The sequence below is a fragment of the Carlito syrichta genome, unplaced genomic scaffold, assembly GCF_000164805.1.
Source record: "Carlito syrichta isolate Samal-C Ts95f unplaced genomic scaffold, Tarsius_syrichta-2.0.1 Scaffold311878, whole genome shotgun sequence".
Classification (NCBI taxonomy): domain Eukaryota; kingdom Metazoa; phylum Chordata; class Mammalia; order Primates; family Tarsiidae; genus Carlito; species Carlito syrichta.
In genome coordinates this window covers 247,645-260,204 of record NW_007255974.1, presented here as the reverse complement: position 1 = coordinate 260,204, position 12,560 = coordinate 247,645, and the positions used below count along the sequence as shown (strand labels likewise).

Here is a 12,560-nt window from a genome sequence, read left to right as displayed (position 1 = left end):
CCTGTAGTTCCAGCTACTTGGAAGGCTGAGGCAGAAGGATCACCGGAGCCCAGCAGGTCGAGGCTGCAGTGGCCGCTCCCATCCACTGCACTCCAGTCTGGGCGACAGAGTGAGACTCCAACTCAAAAAAATTTTAAAAATTAAAAAAAAAAAAGAGTCAGAGTTTCACTCTGATGCCCAAGCTGGAGTGCAGTGGCATAATCACAGCTCACCACAGCCTTGGCCTCCTAGGCTCAGGTATTCCTTCCATCTCCGCTTCCCGAGAAGCTGAGACTACAGGTCTTAGTTACTTTTTTTTTTTTTTTGTAGAAACAACGTCTTGCTTTGTTGTCCAGGCTGACCTTGAACTCCTGGGCTCAAGCGATCCTCCTTCTTTGGACTCTAAAATGCTGGATTTATAGGCGTGAGCCACCGTGCCTGGCTTAGGGCAGGTAATTTATTTGAAAAGTGGAAATATGGTGTGGGTGAGCATCAACAACCTTTGCTATAGTGAGACAATACAGGATAAATTGTTTGTTTTTTTAAGGAGAATTTGAAAGGAGAATTTGAAAGGAGAATTTTTAAGGAGAATTTCAGTTGTTCAAGGCTGGGGTATTGAATCTGATAGAATTGAGAACCACTGTCAGAAATCTAGATAGATTTTGGGGTTAAGCCAGGAAAGCGATCAAAAAGGGGGAAAAACAGTTATTATGTTATCATTAAATTATAGGGCAGTGAGGAGAACACACCAACAGCTGCTGGATTGTAGGCAGCCTTGCCATCCATATTCTTTCCCAGGCGCGCTGATGTCTTCTAGCCAACTAGATGCTTCCACAGCCTGGTATGAATACTTCCATCTGCCTCATCCTCTCCCAGCCACCATGCCCAGCCTCTGGAGTCCGGTGAGAGCAAGCCTTCCCCTGGGACCCGTTTTTGCCTCTTGAGTTATTTGGCAGAAGCCTTGCATATGTGACTCAGCTTCCTCCCTGGAGGGCAGCACTTCCAGGGTAGAGGACTGGGAAGGGAGAGTGGTGCCTACCATGCAGACCAAGTCAGAACCCACAGAGGGGCTGATGCTTGGCTGACTCTGAAAATCTGTCACCACTGGGCGTCTCACGAGTCACATGTCCTTGGCGCAGAAGTGCAGATGGAACAAGCCGACTGCTGTTTCCACATGAAGTGGATGCATTTCTTCCATGCTGAATGCTCACGTGGCAGGGAATGAGCCAAGCCTTCCCACCCTGCAGATGGGGACCCCAGGGACTGTGGGTTTCCGAGATGAACTCACCGCAAGGGAGCTTCCCAGAGGGCCTATGCTGCACAGATAGGCGGTAGTTTCTGTGGTGGATTTAATGATAAAATAGTTCCGAATAAATCTACAGCTAACTTCAGGGCTACCTGGCCAACTAATTTATATAGTCCAAAAGCTTCATTTTGACCAAAGTTTTCTCAGCCATAGAGGCAAGAAATAGTAATTGTCATCTCCACAACTTAGGTAAATTCTAAAATCAATGTTTGCTTGGTCACCTTCGGGTTCCTGTGACAAATTTACACAGTGGACTGAATTTCGCCACCCTCCCTTCCCCCAATTCATTGTTGAAGCCTCAACCCCCAATGTGATGATATTTGGAGTGGGGCCTTTGGGAGATAATTAGGTTTAGATGAGGTCACGAGGCTAGGCCTTCATGGGAGCATTCGTGTCCCTATGAGACAACAGAAGACTTGCGCACATGCCCCTCCCGCATCCACCCTCTTCCTGCCATGTGAGGACACAATGAAAAGGTGATACAGAGACCTGCTGATGTCTGTCCGCATTGCCACAGCCTCTAGAGAAGGGTATGGCAAGGGCTCAAGTGCTCCTGTGCATTCCTGAGAGCTGATGAAGGATGTCCTTCCCCTTATCTCCTATGTACTATGTACTCGCAGTAAGGAGCTTCAAAGGATCCTTAACTTTCCTGCAGACCATGCCCAATAAACAGAGCTATATTCCTGAGCACATTCCTGAGAGTTCCCTTACCTCCTATTGCATTCCCAATAAGTAGCTTCAGGGAATCCTTGACTTCCCTGCAGACCATGCCCAATCAACTGAAAGATGTAAATCTCTCTTTACTCCCTTTTCTTTGTAGTCATAGGTTTGAGTAGTATAGGATCAATGTAATTGTAAGTTTTGTGATTTGTATAACTTTTGCATAATATATGATATCTTGGGCCTTGTAAAATCCCTTAAGGCAAGCTTGATTAATACTTCTGCTGGGCCTCACTGATAAAACTGTGAGATACCTCTGGTACCTGGCACCAGGAAGTCTGGACCATAAACTGTCACTATCTATAAAATGCGGCCATAACTTAAGTTTTATACAATGCTCTGCTGGTCACATGGCTAATGTATAGGTGCCAACAACTCTGGACTTATAAAAGTGGACTGTAAAACCTGAAGGATGAGCAGAACCATCTTAAAGAGGCCAAAAACCTGGCTCTGCTCCCTGGATTCAAATTCAGAAATAAAACTCTTTCTACTAGTTCCCTGCCCCTTTGACTTGTTGGTATCAAGGGAGTGTAGATGACATTACTTGAACCACAACAAAGGTGGCCACCTGCAAGCCAGGAAGAGAGCCCTCACAAGAACCCAACCAGGCGAGTAGCCTGATCTTGGACTTCCAGCCTCTGGAACTAAGAGAAAATACATTTCTGTGTGTAAGCCAATCAGTCTATGGTATTTTATGGCAGTCCAAGCTAAGGCAAAATGTATAGGAAGAAACTCCAGAAAATGATTTTTCCTAAGAACACAATAGTGACACCTTGTCTTCAAACACTTATCATTCCTCCTAATTCTCTTATCCATCGATGTGCTCAGCATCTGTGTCCCACACGTGTGATGTCTGTAGGGCCTGGGGGCAGAGACCTTGCTAGTCTTGTTCACACTATAGCTTGGGCCATAGCAACACTCAGTATTGTCAGTTGTGGTTGGAAGGGGTGGAATGAGAAGGTAAGATGCAAGTGGAAGGCCAATGTCTGAAAGGACAGACTGAGAGAGGGAAGCCATTTTGTTTTCTTCCTAGATCTTAACACAGTTATGATAAAATAGAAACTGTGTCCTGAAGAAACGCATACTCTAGGTAAAGATTAACCTTGCTGACTTTGTCCTTCTAGAAATCCAGATCTCTCAAGCATGACCAGTATTGGCCCATGTAATCTTAAAACAAACTCCTGAGAGTGGTGAGACCATGTGACTCAGTATCTGGTGACCTGGACCCAGCTCCCCATCCTTGGGTTCCAAGACATCCACAAGTGGTCAACAAGGAAGTCACGGCAGTCACGTCCACCTGATTGCAACATCTCCGGAGAAGGGACTTAAGTCGGGGACTCAGGGGCTATGGGGCCACACTCATCTTAGAATGCTGGCCCTCTTCCTGTCTGTGGGAAGTGATCTTTTTTCTTAAATAAATCTTTTCTTCCTTCTTCTTTTTGTGTGTTGCAAATCTTTGCATTACTCAGATCTCTCATTACCAGGGTGCAGCTCTGGCATGCCAGCTCCAGCAGTGTTGCACCCCTCCGCATCCTAACCCTAACAATGTCTCCCTCAAGGAGCTGGACAGCCCCTGGAACCTCAGTCCTGAGCTGAACCTTGGAGGCTGGCGCCTTCATCAGCCTCTTTCTCCTCAGTCTATCCTGACTTTAACCTCCTTCCCTATCAAAAACTTTAATATCAGGGGCTGCAGGGGATCCTACATGGAGACAATTAAATGCAACACCTTCATTCTGCAGATGGGACTCTGACATTCAGTGAGATACTCAGCAGAGCTGACACCTAGCAAAATCAGGTTTTCCTCTTTTGTGTGTTTAGTCCTGAAAGACGCTAGTGTGTGACCAAAGATTGTGATGTCCCTCACTTGCCTTGCTTGTCATGACTTCTGTCCCAGCTTTGTCGGTTGAGACTGCAAGTAAATGCCCAGCCACAGCAACACGGGCAGGATGGCCAGTCTCTCTTACCAACTTAGAAGCTGCATTCGTGTTACTGACTCCTAGAGAATTTGTCTGAAACACTACTTTAAAAATCAGTATTTCCATTAGCTTTTAAAATGTCCGGAAAACTATTCAACACCACAACCCCCACTCCTACTAGGCTTGCTTTCCAAAATAATGCTTTGCTGGGGCAAATCCTGAAAAAGCACTTGATCACTTGACAAGAAACGGCCCACTCTGACATGGCTGGCTTCCTCTGGGCAGACATGCTGGGGACCAGGATGAGACACACGCTCCGTTTTTCTCAGCTTTCGAGACACCTCGCTATTCCACACTTGAGAAACAGCTTCTCAAAGCAACACCGGCTCTTTTCAAATCATAAAATTCTCCACGTAATTTGAATAATGATAAAACCAAATCATTGGCATGAGATCACCCAGAATCATACCTTGAGCTATGAACGACCGTACACAAGCTGGACAGGTACAGGGGTTACCCTCTGATAATAGAGAATTCCTTGGCAGGGCCTCTTACCTGCAAGACTGTGCACATGCAGTGTTGCTCTGATCTGGACAAAAGCTTCCGCAGAAAACACCAATGGTTGCTGGCTGCCAAAGTCACCTCGCTGCTCCAGATAAAATCTCAGCACATCCTCTTTGATTTAATCCACAAGTGCCTAACCCAGTCTGACCACTAGATTATTCACAAGCCTCCCAGGCCACAAATCTTCTTAGGCATGCCTTGCACTGAAAAATCTAACTTACATCATTTGCAGCCTTCTTTCTCGTGCTTTCTCTCTCAAATTGCCAGCAAATAGTTAAGGCCAAAAAGGTGTGTGTATACAGAGCTCACTTTTCGCAAATAACAGACACATAGTTCACAGACCGCAAGTCACATATAGGCTGAAAATGCAACTGAAATCAATGAGTACAAAAGAAATATTGTTATTCACACATTATAAAATGGGAATGGCTATTGGGACAAAGAGGGAAGAAACTGTGCGCTGGATCTCTCTCCGTTAATTGTGGTCCTTAAAATCCTGGGTTGAAGTAAAATTAAATAGGAACCATTTACTATGTTTCAAATAAATTAAGACTTTTCAACATGGCTTTCAAATGAATTAAGACTATCCAACATGGCTCCTATCAGGATCAAACTGCTAATTCTAAAGTCTATAATGGGAAGAGAAAAGGCAGAAGTTTGCAACTTGTTCTGAGAAGCCTGGAAGAAAATATCTCTTGTTGCCTATTTCAGAATAACAAATCCCTTACAACAGAAGACAGCATTCTCAATGGAAAACAAACAAAACTGTGGAGGTGCTTGGAGTAAGCTGTTCACCTTATTGATAATCTGTCCACCTAACTGATTTTCTCATGTTAAGGGGAGAAAACTATGGAAGACTGTTCAGTCAGTAGCAGAGGCCCATCGACAACGGTTCCTTCTGTTTAGCCTCCAGCAAGCCACAGTTCTGGACCTAACAAACGGTTAGCCCATGCTCCAGCTCAGACTGGAGTTCTTCATTTGAAAACTCTATTTTGCAGGGTGTGGGCTGTGGGAAGAGCCTTTGGAAGCGGGTATCTTAGAAGGAGAGAAAGGGTGCTGTTCACAGCCAGGCATCAGGGCAGGTACTAGGAGTTTTAGGGGTTTGTCAGCCCTTTTATCCCAAGTGGAAGACACGGCTCTCGTTATCTCTCCTTATGTAAACCCAAGCTGGGAACGTCACATTTGTGTTTCTGAACACAATTTTATCAAAAGCACTTTAATTTATGTAAAATGTTGGTTTTCAGGTCATTTTTTTTACTAAGAGCCCTCAGGGCTAACCCAGCTCTGAAATGACATCTCTGGCAGCTGTGGGAGGAAAGAGCAGGGGATTGAGAGCTGGGAAGTCGGGGGCTGAATCCTACCTCTGGCAGTGAGGAAGTCTCAGGGACTCCTCATCTGCATAATGGGAGACACGGGATGGTACTTCCGTCCAGGGCTGCTGTGATTCCCATCACACACACACACACACACACACACACACACACATACACACACACACGGCAGAGCCTCACAAATGGCTGCACGAGCGTGAGGTATTGCTATTTACAGGCACTGGCCTGTATACTGAAAGCTTTTTCTCCTGAGACTTGAAAGTTTGTGGTTTTAACACGCAGTCTTAGGATCTAAAGTAACTGAAGTTTCATTCAAGGCTCCGGTGAAAGGATGAATTATGTTTTTCTTAGAACTGCAACAGCCCGCCATCCTTGGAGAATTTCTCAGTAGGTCCATTTGTCTCACGTAAACCAAGTTTGTGTTGGCCCCTTTATAATTATTACCCTGTCCCTCTCTCTTGTCAGATGTTCAATAGGTTTGTCTTTACCAGCCAAATGTGGTTACGTGTCTGTGCTCAGAAAGTCAAAACAAGCCCCAATGGAAATACAAAGTATTTAACGTAACTGATCTTTAAGTGCTGGTCCCATCCCGACAATGGGTGGGCACATTCTGGTGGAGGGCAGCAAGACAGAAAGGCCTCTTGAGGTAACATTACAGCTGGATGATTAAATAATACCTGATTTTTTTTTTTTTTTTTGAGTCAGGATCTAACTCTGTCACCCAGATTAGGTGACAGAATCATGGCTTACTGCAGACTCCAACTCCTGGCCTCCGATGACCTTTCCTCCTCAGTCACCCAAGTGGCTGGGACCACAGGTGCATGCCACTGTGCCCGGTCAATTGTGTGATTTTTTTTTTTTCTTGTAAAGACGGGGACTCACTATGTTTCCCAGGCTGGTCCTGAACTCCTGGCCTCAAGCAATCTTCCTACCTTGGCCTCCTGAAGTGCTGGGATGACAGGCATGAGCCACCACACCCAGCCAATACCTAATATTTCTAATCAGAATTTTAAGTCCTCACTCATCCCTGAATTTGTTTGGGAGAGAAACAAAATAACTAGTAACTATCAAAATATGCCTTTTATTTAGAGAAAAATAATTTAAGACTCTTGTCCTTGGCTTAAAAGGGTCAGAAAGGCCGGGCTTGGTGGCTCAGCCTGTAATCCCGCGCCTTTGGGAGGCTGAGGTGAGTGGATTGCCTGAGCCCGCGGGTTCGAGACCCGCCTGGGCAGCGAGACCTCATCTCTACAATAAATCAAAAAATTAGCCGGGCGTGGTAGCGCATGCCTGTAATTCCGGCTACTTGGAAGGCTGAGGCGGAAGGAACGCCGGAGCCCAGCAGGTTGAGGCTGCGGTGGCCGGGAGCGGCCACTGCACTCCAGTCTGGGCGACAGAGTGAGACTCCAACTCAAAAAAAAAAAAAAAAAAAGGGTCAGAAAGTTAATTTGTTTTTTGCCAGAAAAGGTGCTATAAAGATTAGTTTATGTTTACTTTAAAGAGAGAGATCTCTAAAACCCCAGAAGGACCTCTGAGGCCAATACAAAGAGGTATGGATTACAATGTGGGCAAAAGAAATCCCAAGCCTGGGTTTCCTTTCATTTTTAAGGCTGCCTGGGGTCATTTCTCCTGCAATCATTAAAACAAACAAACAAACAAACAAACAAACAAACACAAAACATACAAAAAACCTCACAAAGATGAATGCCTTTTATTATGAAAATTGCTGTTACATTACAGCCAACATTCCAAAACAGTATTTTAATAAACACTGGTCTTGATTATAAAGTAGAGCAGAAACCATGATCCTTTTTCAAAAGTAACTGACACCTTCTGAGTCACTTGACGCAAGTCGGGACACCCCGTGCTCCCTACAGTGCAGGAGATGAGGAAGAGAAGGAGCACCTGTGTTATCCAAACAGCTACTAGTGTTACTTGTACAGGGTAAACCAACAACTGACAAGAAGACATTCTGAAAAACCAGAAAGCAAGACCCTCGATGCCAAGGCGCCACAGTGCTTCTGAGATGGAGGGGGCACAAACTCGTTCGTTCCCTTTCCTTCTCTTCTGAGAGTTCAGTGTGAGGTACCGGAAGAACCAGGGCGCCAGGCTGGGCCATCACAGCCCTTGGCTTCCATATTCCCAGGCATCAGTCCTGCCTTAGCACAGCCTGCCTGTGACTCCCGGGCTCCTATCCAGGCCTGGAAATGCGAGCACAGACAGGTGAGCCTCCACGGAGGCTCAGAGGAGGCCCTGAATTCCAGTGTGTTGACTGCAGCACAGTGAGGAGACTGGGACCAGAATTCCTATGTTCTCCTGATGAGTCCTATGTTCTGTGTGGATGCGCTCCACAGTTTGGGGATGGATGAGCAGGACCTCTCCCACCATGGAGAAGTTTAGGAAAAGCTAAAACTGCGGTGTAAATTTCCCCTTTCCCCTCCCTCAGCAAAGCGGCACGATGCGTACATGACTGGAAGGGACTCGGGAGGCATGGGGTGGCCACTACAGTTTCCAGTACAATCTGGATCCTGCAAAGAGGGCTGAGAGGACTCAGGTGGATCAGGCAAACCAGAAACTGAAAAGGATTCGCCAACTTCTTTTTTTTGAGTTGGAGTCTCACTCAGTCGCCCAGACTGGAGTGTAGTGGCCACTCCCGACCACCACAGCCTCGACCTGCTGGGCTCCGGCGATCCTTCCACCTCGGCCTTCCGAGTAGCCAGAATTACAGGCGAGCGCTACCACGCCCGGCTGATTTTTTGATTTACTGTAGAGATGAAGTCTCGCCAAGTTGCCCAGGCGGGTCTCGAACCCGCGGGCTCAGGCAATCCACTCACCTCAGCCTCCCAGCGCGGGATTACAGGCTGAGCCACCGAGCCCGGTTTGCCAACTTCTTTAATGGAAGAAGCTCTCCTGGGAACTTCTCTTACAGCTTCACGTGGCTGACACACCCTTTACTGTGGGAGGGATGCCCTCTTTTGCCAAGTAGTGAGATGTATAATTCTGGAACTTAACACAGGCCAAGGACTGGTCTAATCTGATTCTACCCCTTTTCAATCCTCCCTTTAAACTATATAGTCTTTTTTTTTTCCTGGGTTCGGGACTCTTATTAGTAAGGCTCAGAAATAACCAAAATAGCACAAAGTCCTTTCCAATTTGAACACCATTCTTTTTTGCTACTACAGGAAGACTCCAGATGGTGCCATGACACTCTGTGGTAGATAATCCAGTTTTCAAGCTGTTATGTAGCCTAGTTAAGCTTCTCACGCTGGATCTGGTAGTAACATGCCTGGAACAAAGTTCAAAACAATTTCAAATTTACTTTTCAATAAATTGCATAAACAGAGCAATGTCTATGGGACTCAAGAAAGAAAATCCCTTATTGATAAATTCAGCGGATGGCCCAACAGTTAGCTGCTTTTCACTTTTCCTCGGTCTCTTCTAGTTCCCTATCCAGTTGCTATTTTTTGTCTAGTAGTAATTATTATAGATACAATTTTGTTCAATTTGCCCTGTAATTCTAAAACAAAAAGATCTTTTTACAAGCTATATGATATCTTCACCAAATAGTAATACCATAATTTGCCACTACTGATTAGACATTTAGAGCATGCGGATCATTAAAAAGTACATTGGAACAACTCTAATCAGAATTACCTCACATGATTAATGAATCCGCAGATTAAGCAACATTGCAGACATAGTGAGTCAGAATTTCCAGGAAGCACCTTGGATGATTCTGAAAGCATCCAAGTTTGTGAATTACCCATACCATGACAAATGCAGATGACATATGTTTTCCATTCTTTAATTCCTTGGGATAAATCCTCAAGGGGTAGAACAGGCCAAATTCCACAAGTGTTTGATGTTGTTGATACCTATGTTAACAACAATTGCTTTCCAAAAGGGTGAATATGCTCACCCTGTTATCAGCATTGTGGAAATAATCATGACTTCACTATAACCCCACTAGCATTGGGTATAACTTTAAAATGTTTTGGCTAGTTTAACAGGCAAAAAATAGCACCTTGTTTAAATCTACAGTACTACCATTATCAGTGAGGCTGAGTATTTTTTCTACATGCAAATTCATTCATTCAGTATCTTCAGATATGTTTAGAGAAGCTTTTCGTATAACATAAAAAGCAATAATCTAAGTCAATTGTGGCTATTATTTTTTCCCCAAATTCTCCCATTTCTCAGTTTACTGAATAGAAAAGTTATGGTATTTTAGTTGAAAAGTTTACAAAGTTAAACCAGGCTAGTGTCTAGGTTGTTTTTTCTCATTTTCATTCACCTGTTTTTCCTTCTCTCTTCCTTTCTCTATTTTTAAGCCCCAAACCATCTGTAATTTGCAATTCCACCCTCCCTCCAAAACTGCTAATAATAAGCTCCCCATACTTTGTTTTACCATTTATTAAATAATTCCTCTATTTTCCATTTGATGTTTGATGTTTTCATTTTCGTGCAAAATTTGTATTATGATAGTGTTCACTGGGGGCTATACCTTTCATTTAGGTATTTGTCTATTCCTGTGATAGTAACATGCTATTTATCTTAATTATTATAATTTTATACATTTTACTAACAGCAGAGAAGGTCTAGTCTTTCTCTTTCTTCACAAATGTCCTTGCCATTTTCTACCTGTTATTCTTCCAATAAATCTTAAAGCAATTCTTCCAAATTCCAGGAAGAATCAAGGTGGGAAACTGAAAGGACTTGTAATAATCCCTCAGCACCACCCAGATCAAAGAACCTCATTTGTAATCTCTCGGTTACAGTAAATACAAGGGAAAGAAAGAAGATGGAACTCAAAATCATTCTTTGCATACTGCCTTCTGTGTTCTACCTTTGTTCCACTAAAAATAGCTCTACTGCTGGATACACTAAAAATCCTTCTGTTTCTTTTTTAGAGTCACAATTATTTATAAAACTGTAAGCATTTGTAATAATTTGATCAATTTATAGGGAAGATTGGGTAGTGAATAATTTGCTTTAGTTTTTTGAAGAGTAACTGATTTATTCTAGCTTTAACATGTTATGTTTTAAAACGTCAACAATGTGGGCTCCTAAGACATTTAAGGTTTGTATTAAAAAAGAAAAGAAAGTGGTAAGTGACATTTATAATGCCGTAGCTGAAGGACAGCTTTGAAGATAAAAACGATTCAGCAGTAGCTCTGCTCACCTTCAGGGTGGTGAACATGATGCCCTGCTCCCCATGCTGAAGATAGGGGTCCATTAGATCCTCGATGAGATGCACTTCGGAGCCCAAGTTCCTAATCCTGCCCCAAGAGAAAAAGACACTGTTACTTCTGCTTACGTGTTCATCCTCCTTCTAAATCTATTTGACAGGAGAAGAAAGAACAGCTCGATAATAAGGTGCTACCATGTGGAAGGGGATACGAAAATGGATTTGTTTCTAGCAGAAGAAGACACTCCTGCTGTTAGCTCAGAAAGCACGAAGTACAGCAACTCACCAATGACAAAGTCACAAAAGATGGGTTACCTGGCCCGTAGCACCACATACAAGAACACGGGGAATAAGTCATCCATGGACCACAGGAAGTCTTCCTGGAGTGATGCCAGGACACTCTGAGAGATCTCCTCAAAAGTCTGCTGGATGACCTTGAGTTTGTCTGATGGGGTAAATGTTGTGCTATTACAAAAACAATGACAAAAAGACATCCTATAATTATTTTAACAGAGCCAGCTGACATTGCTTTTTTGACAATAGGGCTCACATGCCTTAAACTGGACACATCAGGGAGAAGGGGCTGCACAAACAGGAGACTTGGAATCCTACGGGGTTGCAAGAAAGGCTGCCTCTGGTCGCCCACAATGTGCATGGGAGAACTCACAAATCATACGCCACTTCCTCTCACCCACGTGAAGCCTGATCTCCTGATATATGAACTTTTCTGAATGAGACATTGGGTTAATTTCCAGGTGGCTAAAGATGTGATTATACAGCTACATGTCTGACAAGGCTCTCCACTACGTTTGGAAATGCACCAACGTTTTAGAATGAAAGATAACACAATTGTCCCAAAAGAGCCTCTGACTCCAGGGGCTGAGGGCTTAGGTAAGGGGAGGATCTTATTACTAGCATCTTCATGGACCAACCCCTACTTTGATTTGTGTGGTTTTGAACCAATCGGAGATTACCTGATCTGCTGCAGACATTCTACGGCTGAGGCAAAACAAGCATCTTTTGTGGTTGGCAAAACCTGCAAAAAGAGTGAAGGTCAAAAAGAAAATCCATCTTTTGTAGCAACAATAAAAAATACACAACATTGATGGCAGGGTGCAGTCTCTGGTGAATAACTGATGCTAACATGAGCTTGAGTATTATTCTACAAAAGTAAAATGGAATTTTTTTGCTATTCAAATCCTTTCCACCACAGAAAAGCATATTTGCTGAGGATTAAAATCCACCATACCTTTTTACTCTCTCCAAGGATTGACAAGGTTGCTGGCCAGAATTTCCTACGATGGAATCCATATATTGTTAATATGGTAAACAAAATTTTCACACAACAGTTGACAGCTACATTGCCTTCCCTGTTCTTGCTAAAAACAACTGTTCCACAAATAGGCTAAGTTTTAATAAGCACTCCAAAAGAATGTTTTTTTTTTTTGAGTTGGAGTCTCACTCGGTCACCCAGTCTGGAGTGCAGTGGCCGCTCCCGGCCACCGCAGCCTCGACCTGCTGGGCTCCGGCAATCCTTCCACCTCAGCCTTCCGAGTAGC

General features: G+C 44.0%; 1 protein-coding gene across 1 annotated transcript in view; it reads right to left on the bottom strand.

Moving 5' to 3' along the window:
- Window positions 1–8,632: 8,632 nt before the first annotated feature.
- Window positions 8,633–12,560, bottom strand: part of ALS2 (ALS2, alsin Rho guanine nucleotide exchange factor) — a 79,659-nt gene continuing 75,731 nt past the window's right edge. Inside the window, exons 30-34 of the mRNA XM_008069243.2 lie at window positions 12,251–12,296; window positions 11,976–12,037; window positions 11,317–11,466; window positions 10,996–11,092; window positions 8,633–9,099 (exon numbers count right to left, since the gene is read on the bottom strand). Of these exons, the coding sequence (XP_008067434.1) occupies window positions 9,061–9,099; window positions 10,996–11,092; window positions 11,317–11,466; window positions 11,976–12,037; window positions 12,251–12,296 (394 nt within the window). The 3' untranslated portion in view covers window positions 8,633–9,060. The remainder of the gene's footprint in view (window positions 9,100–10,995; window positions 11,093–11,316; window positions 11,467–11,975; window positions 12,038–12,250; window positions 12,297–12,560) is intronic.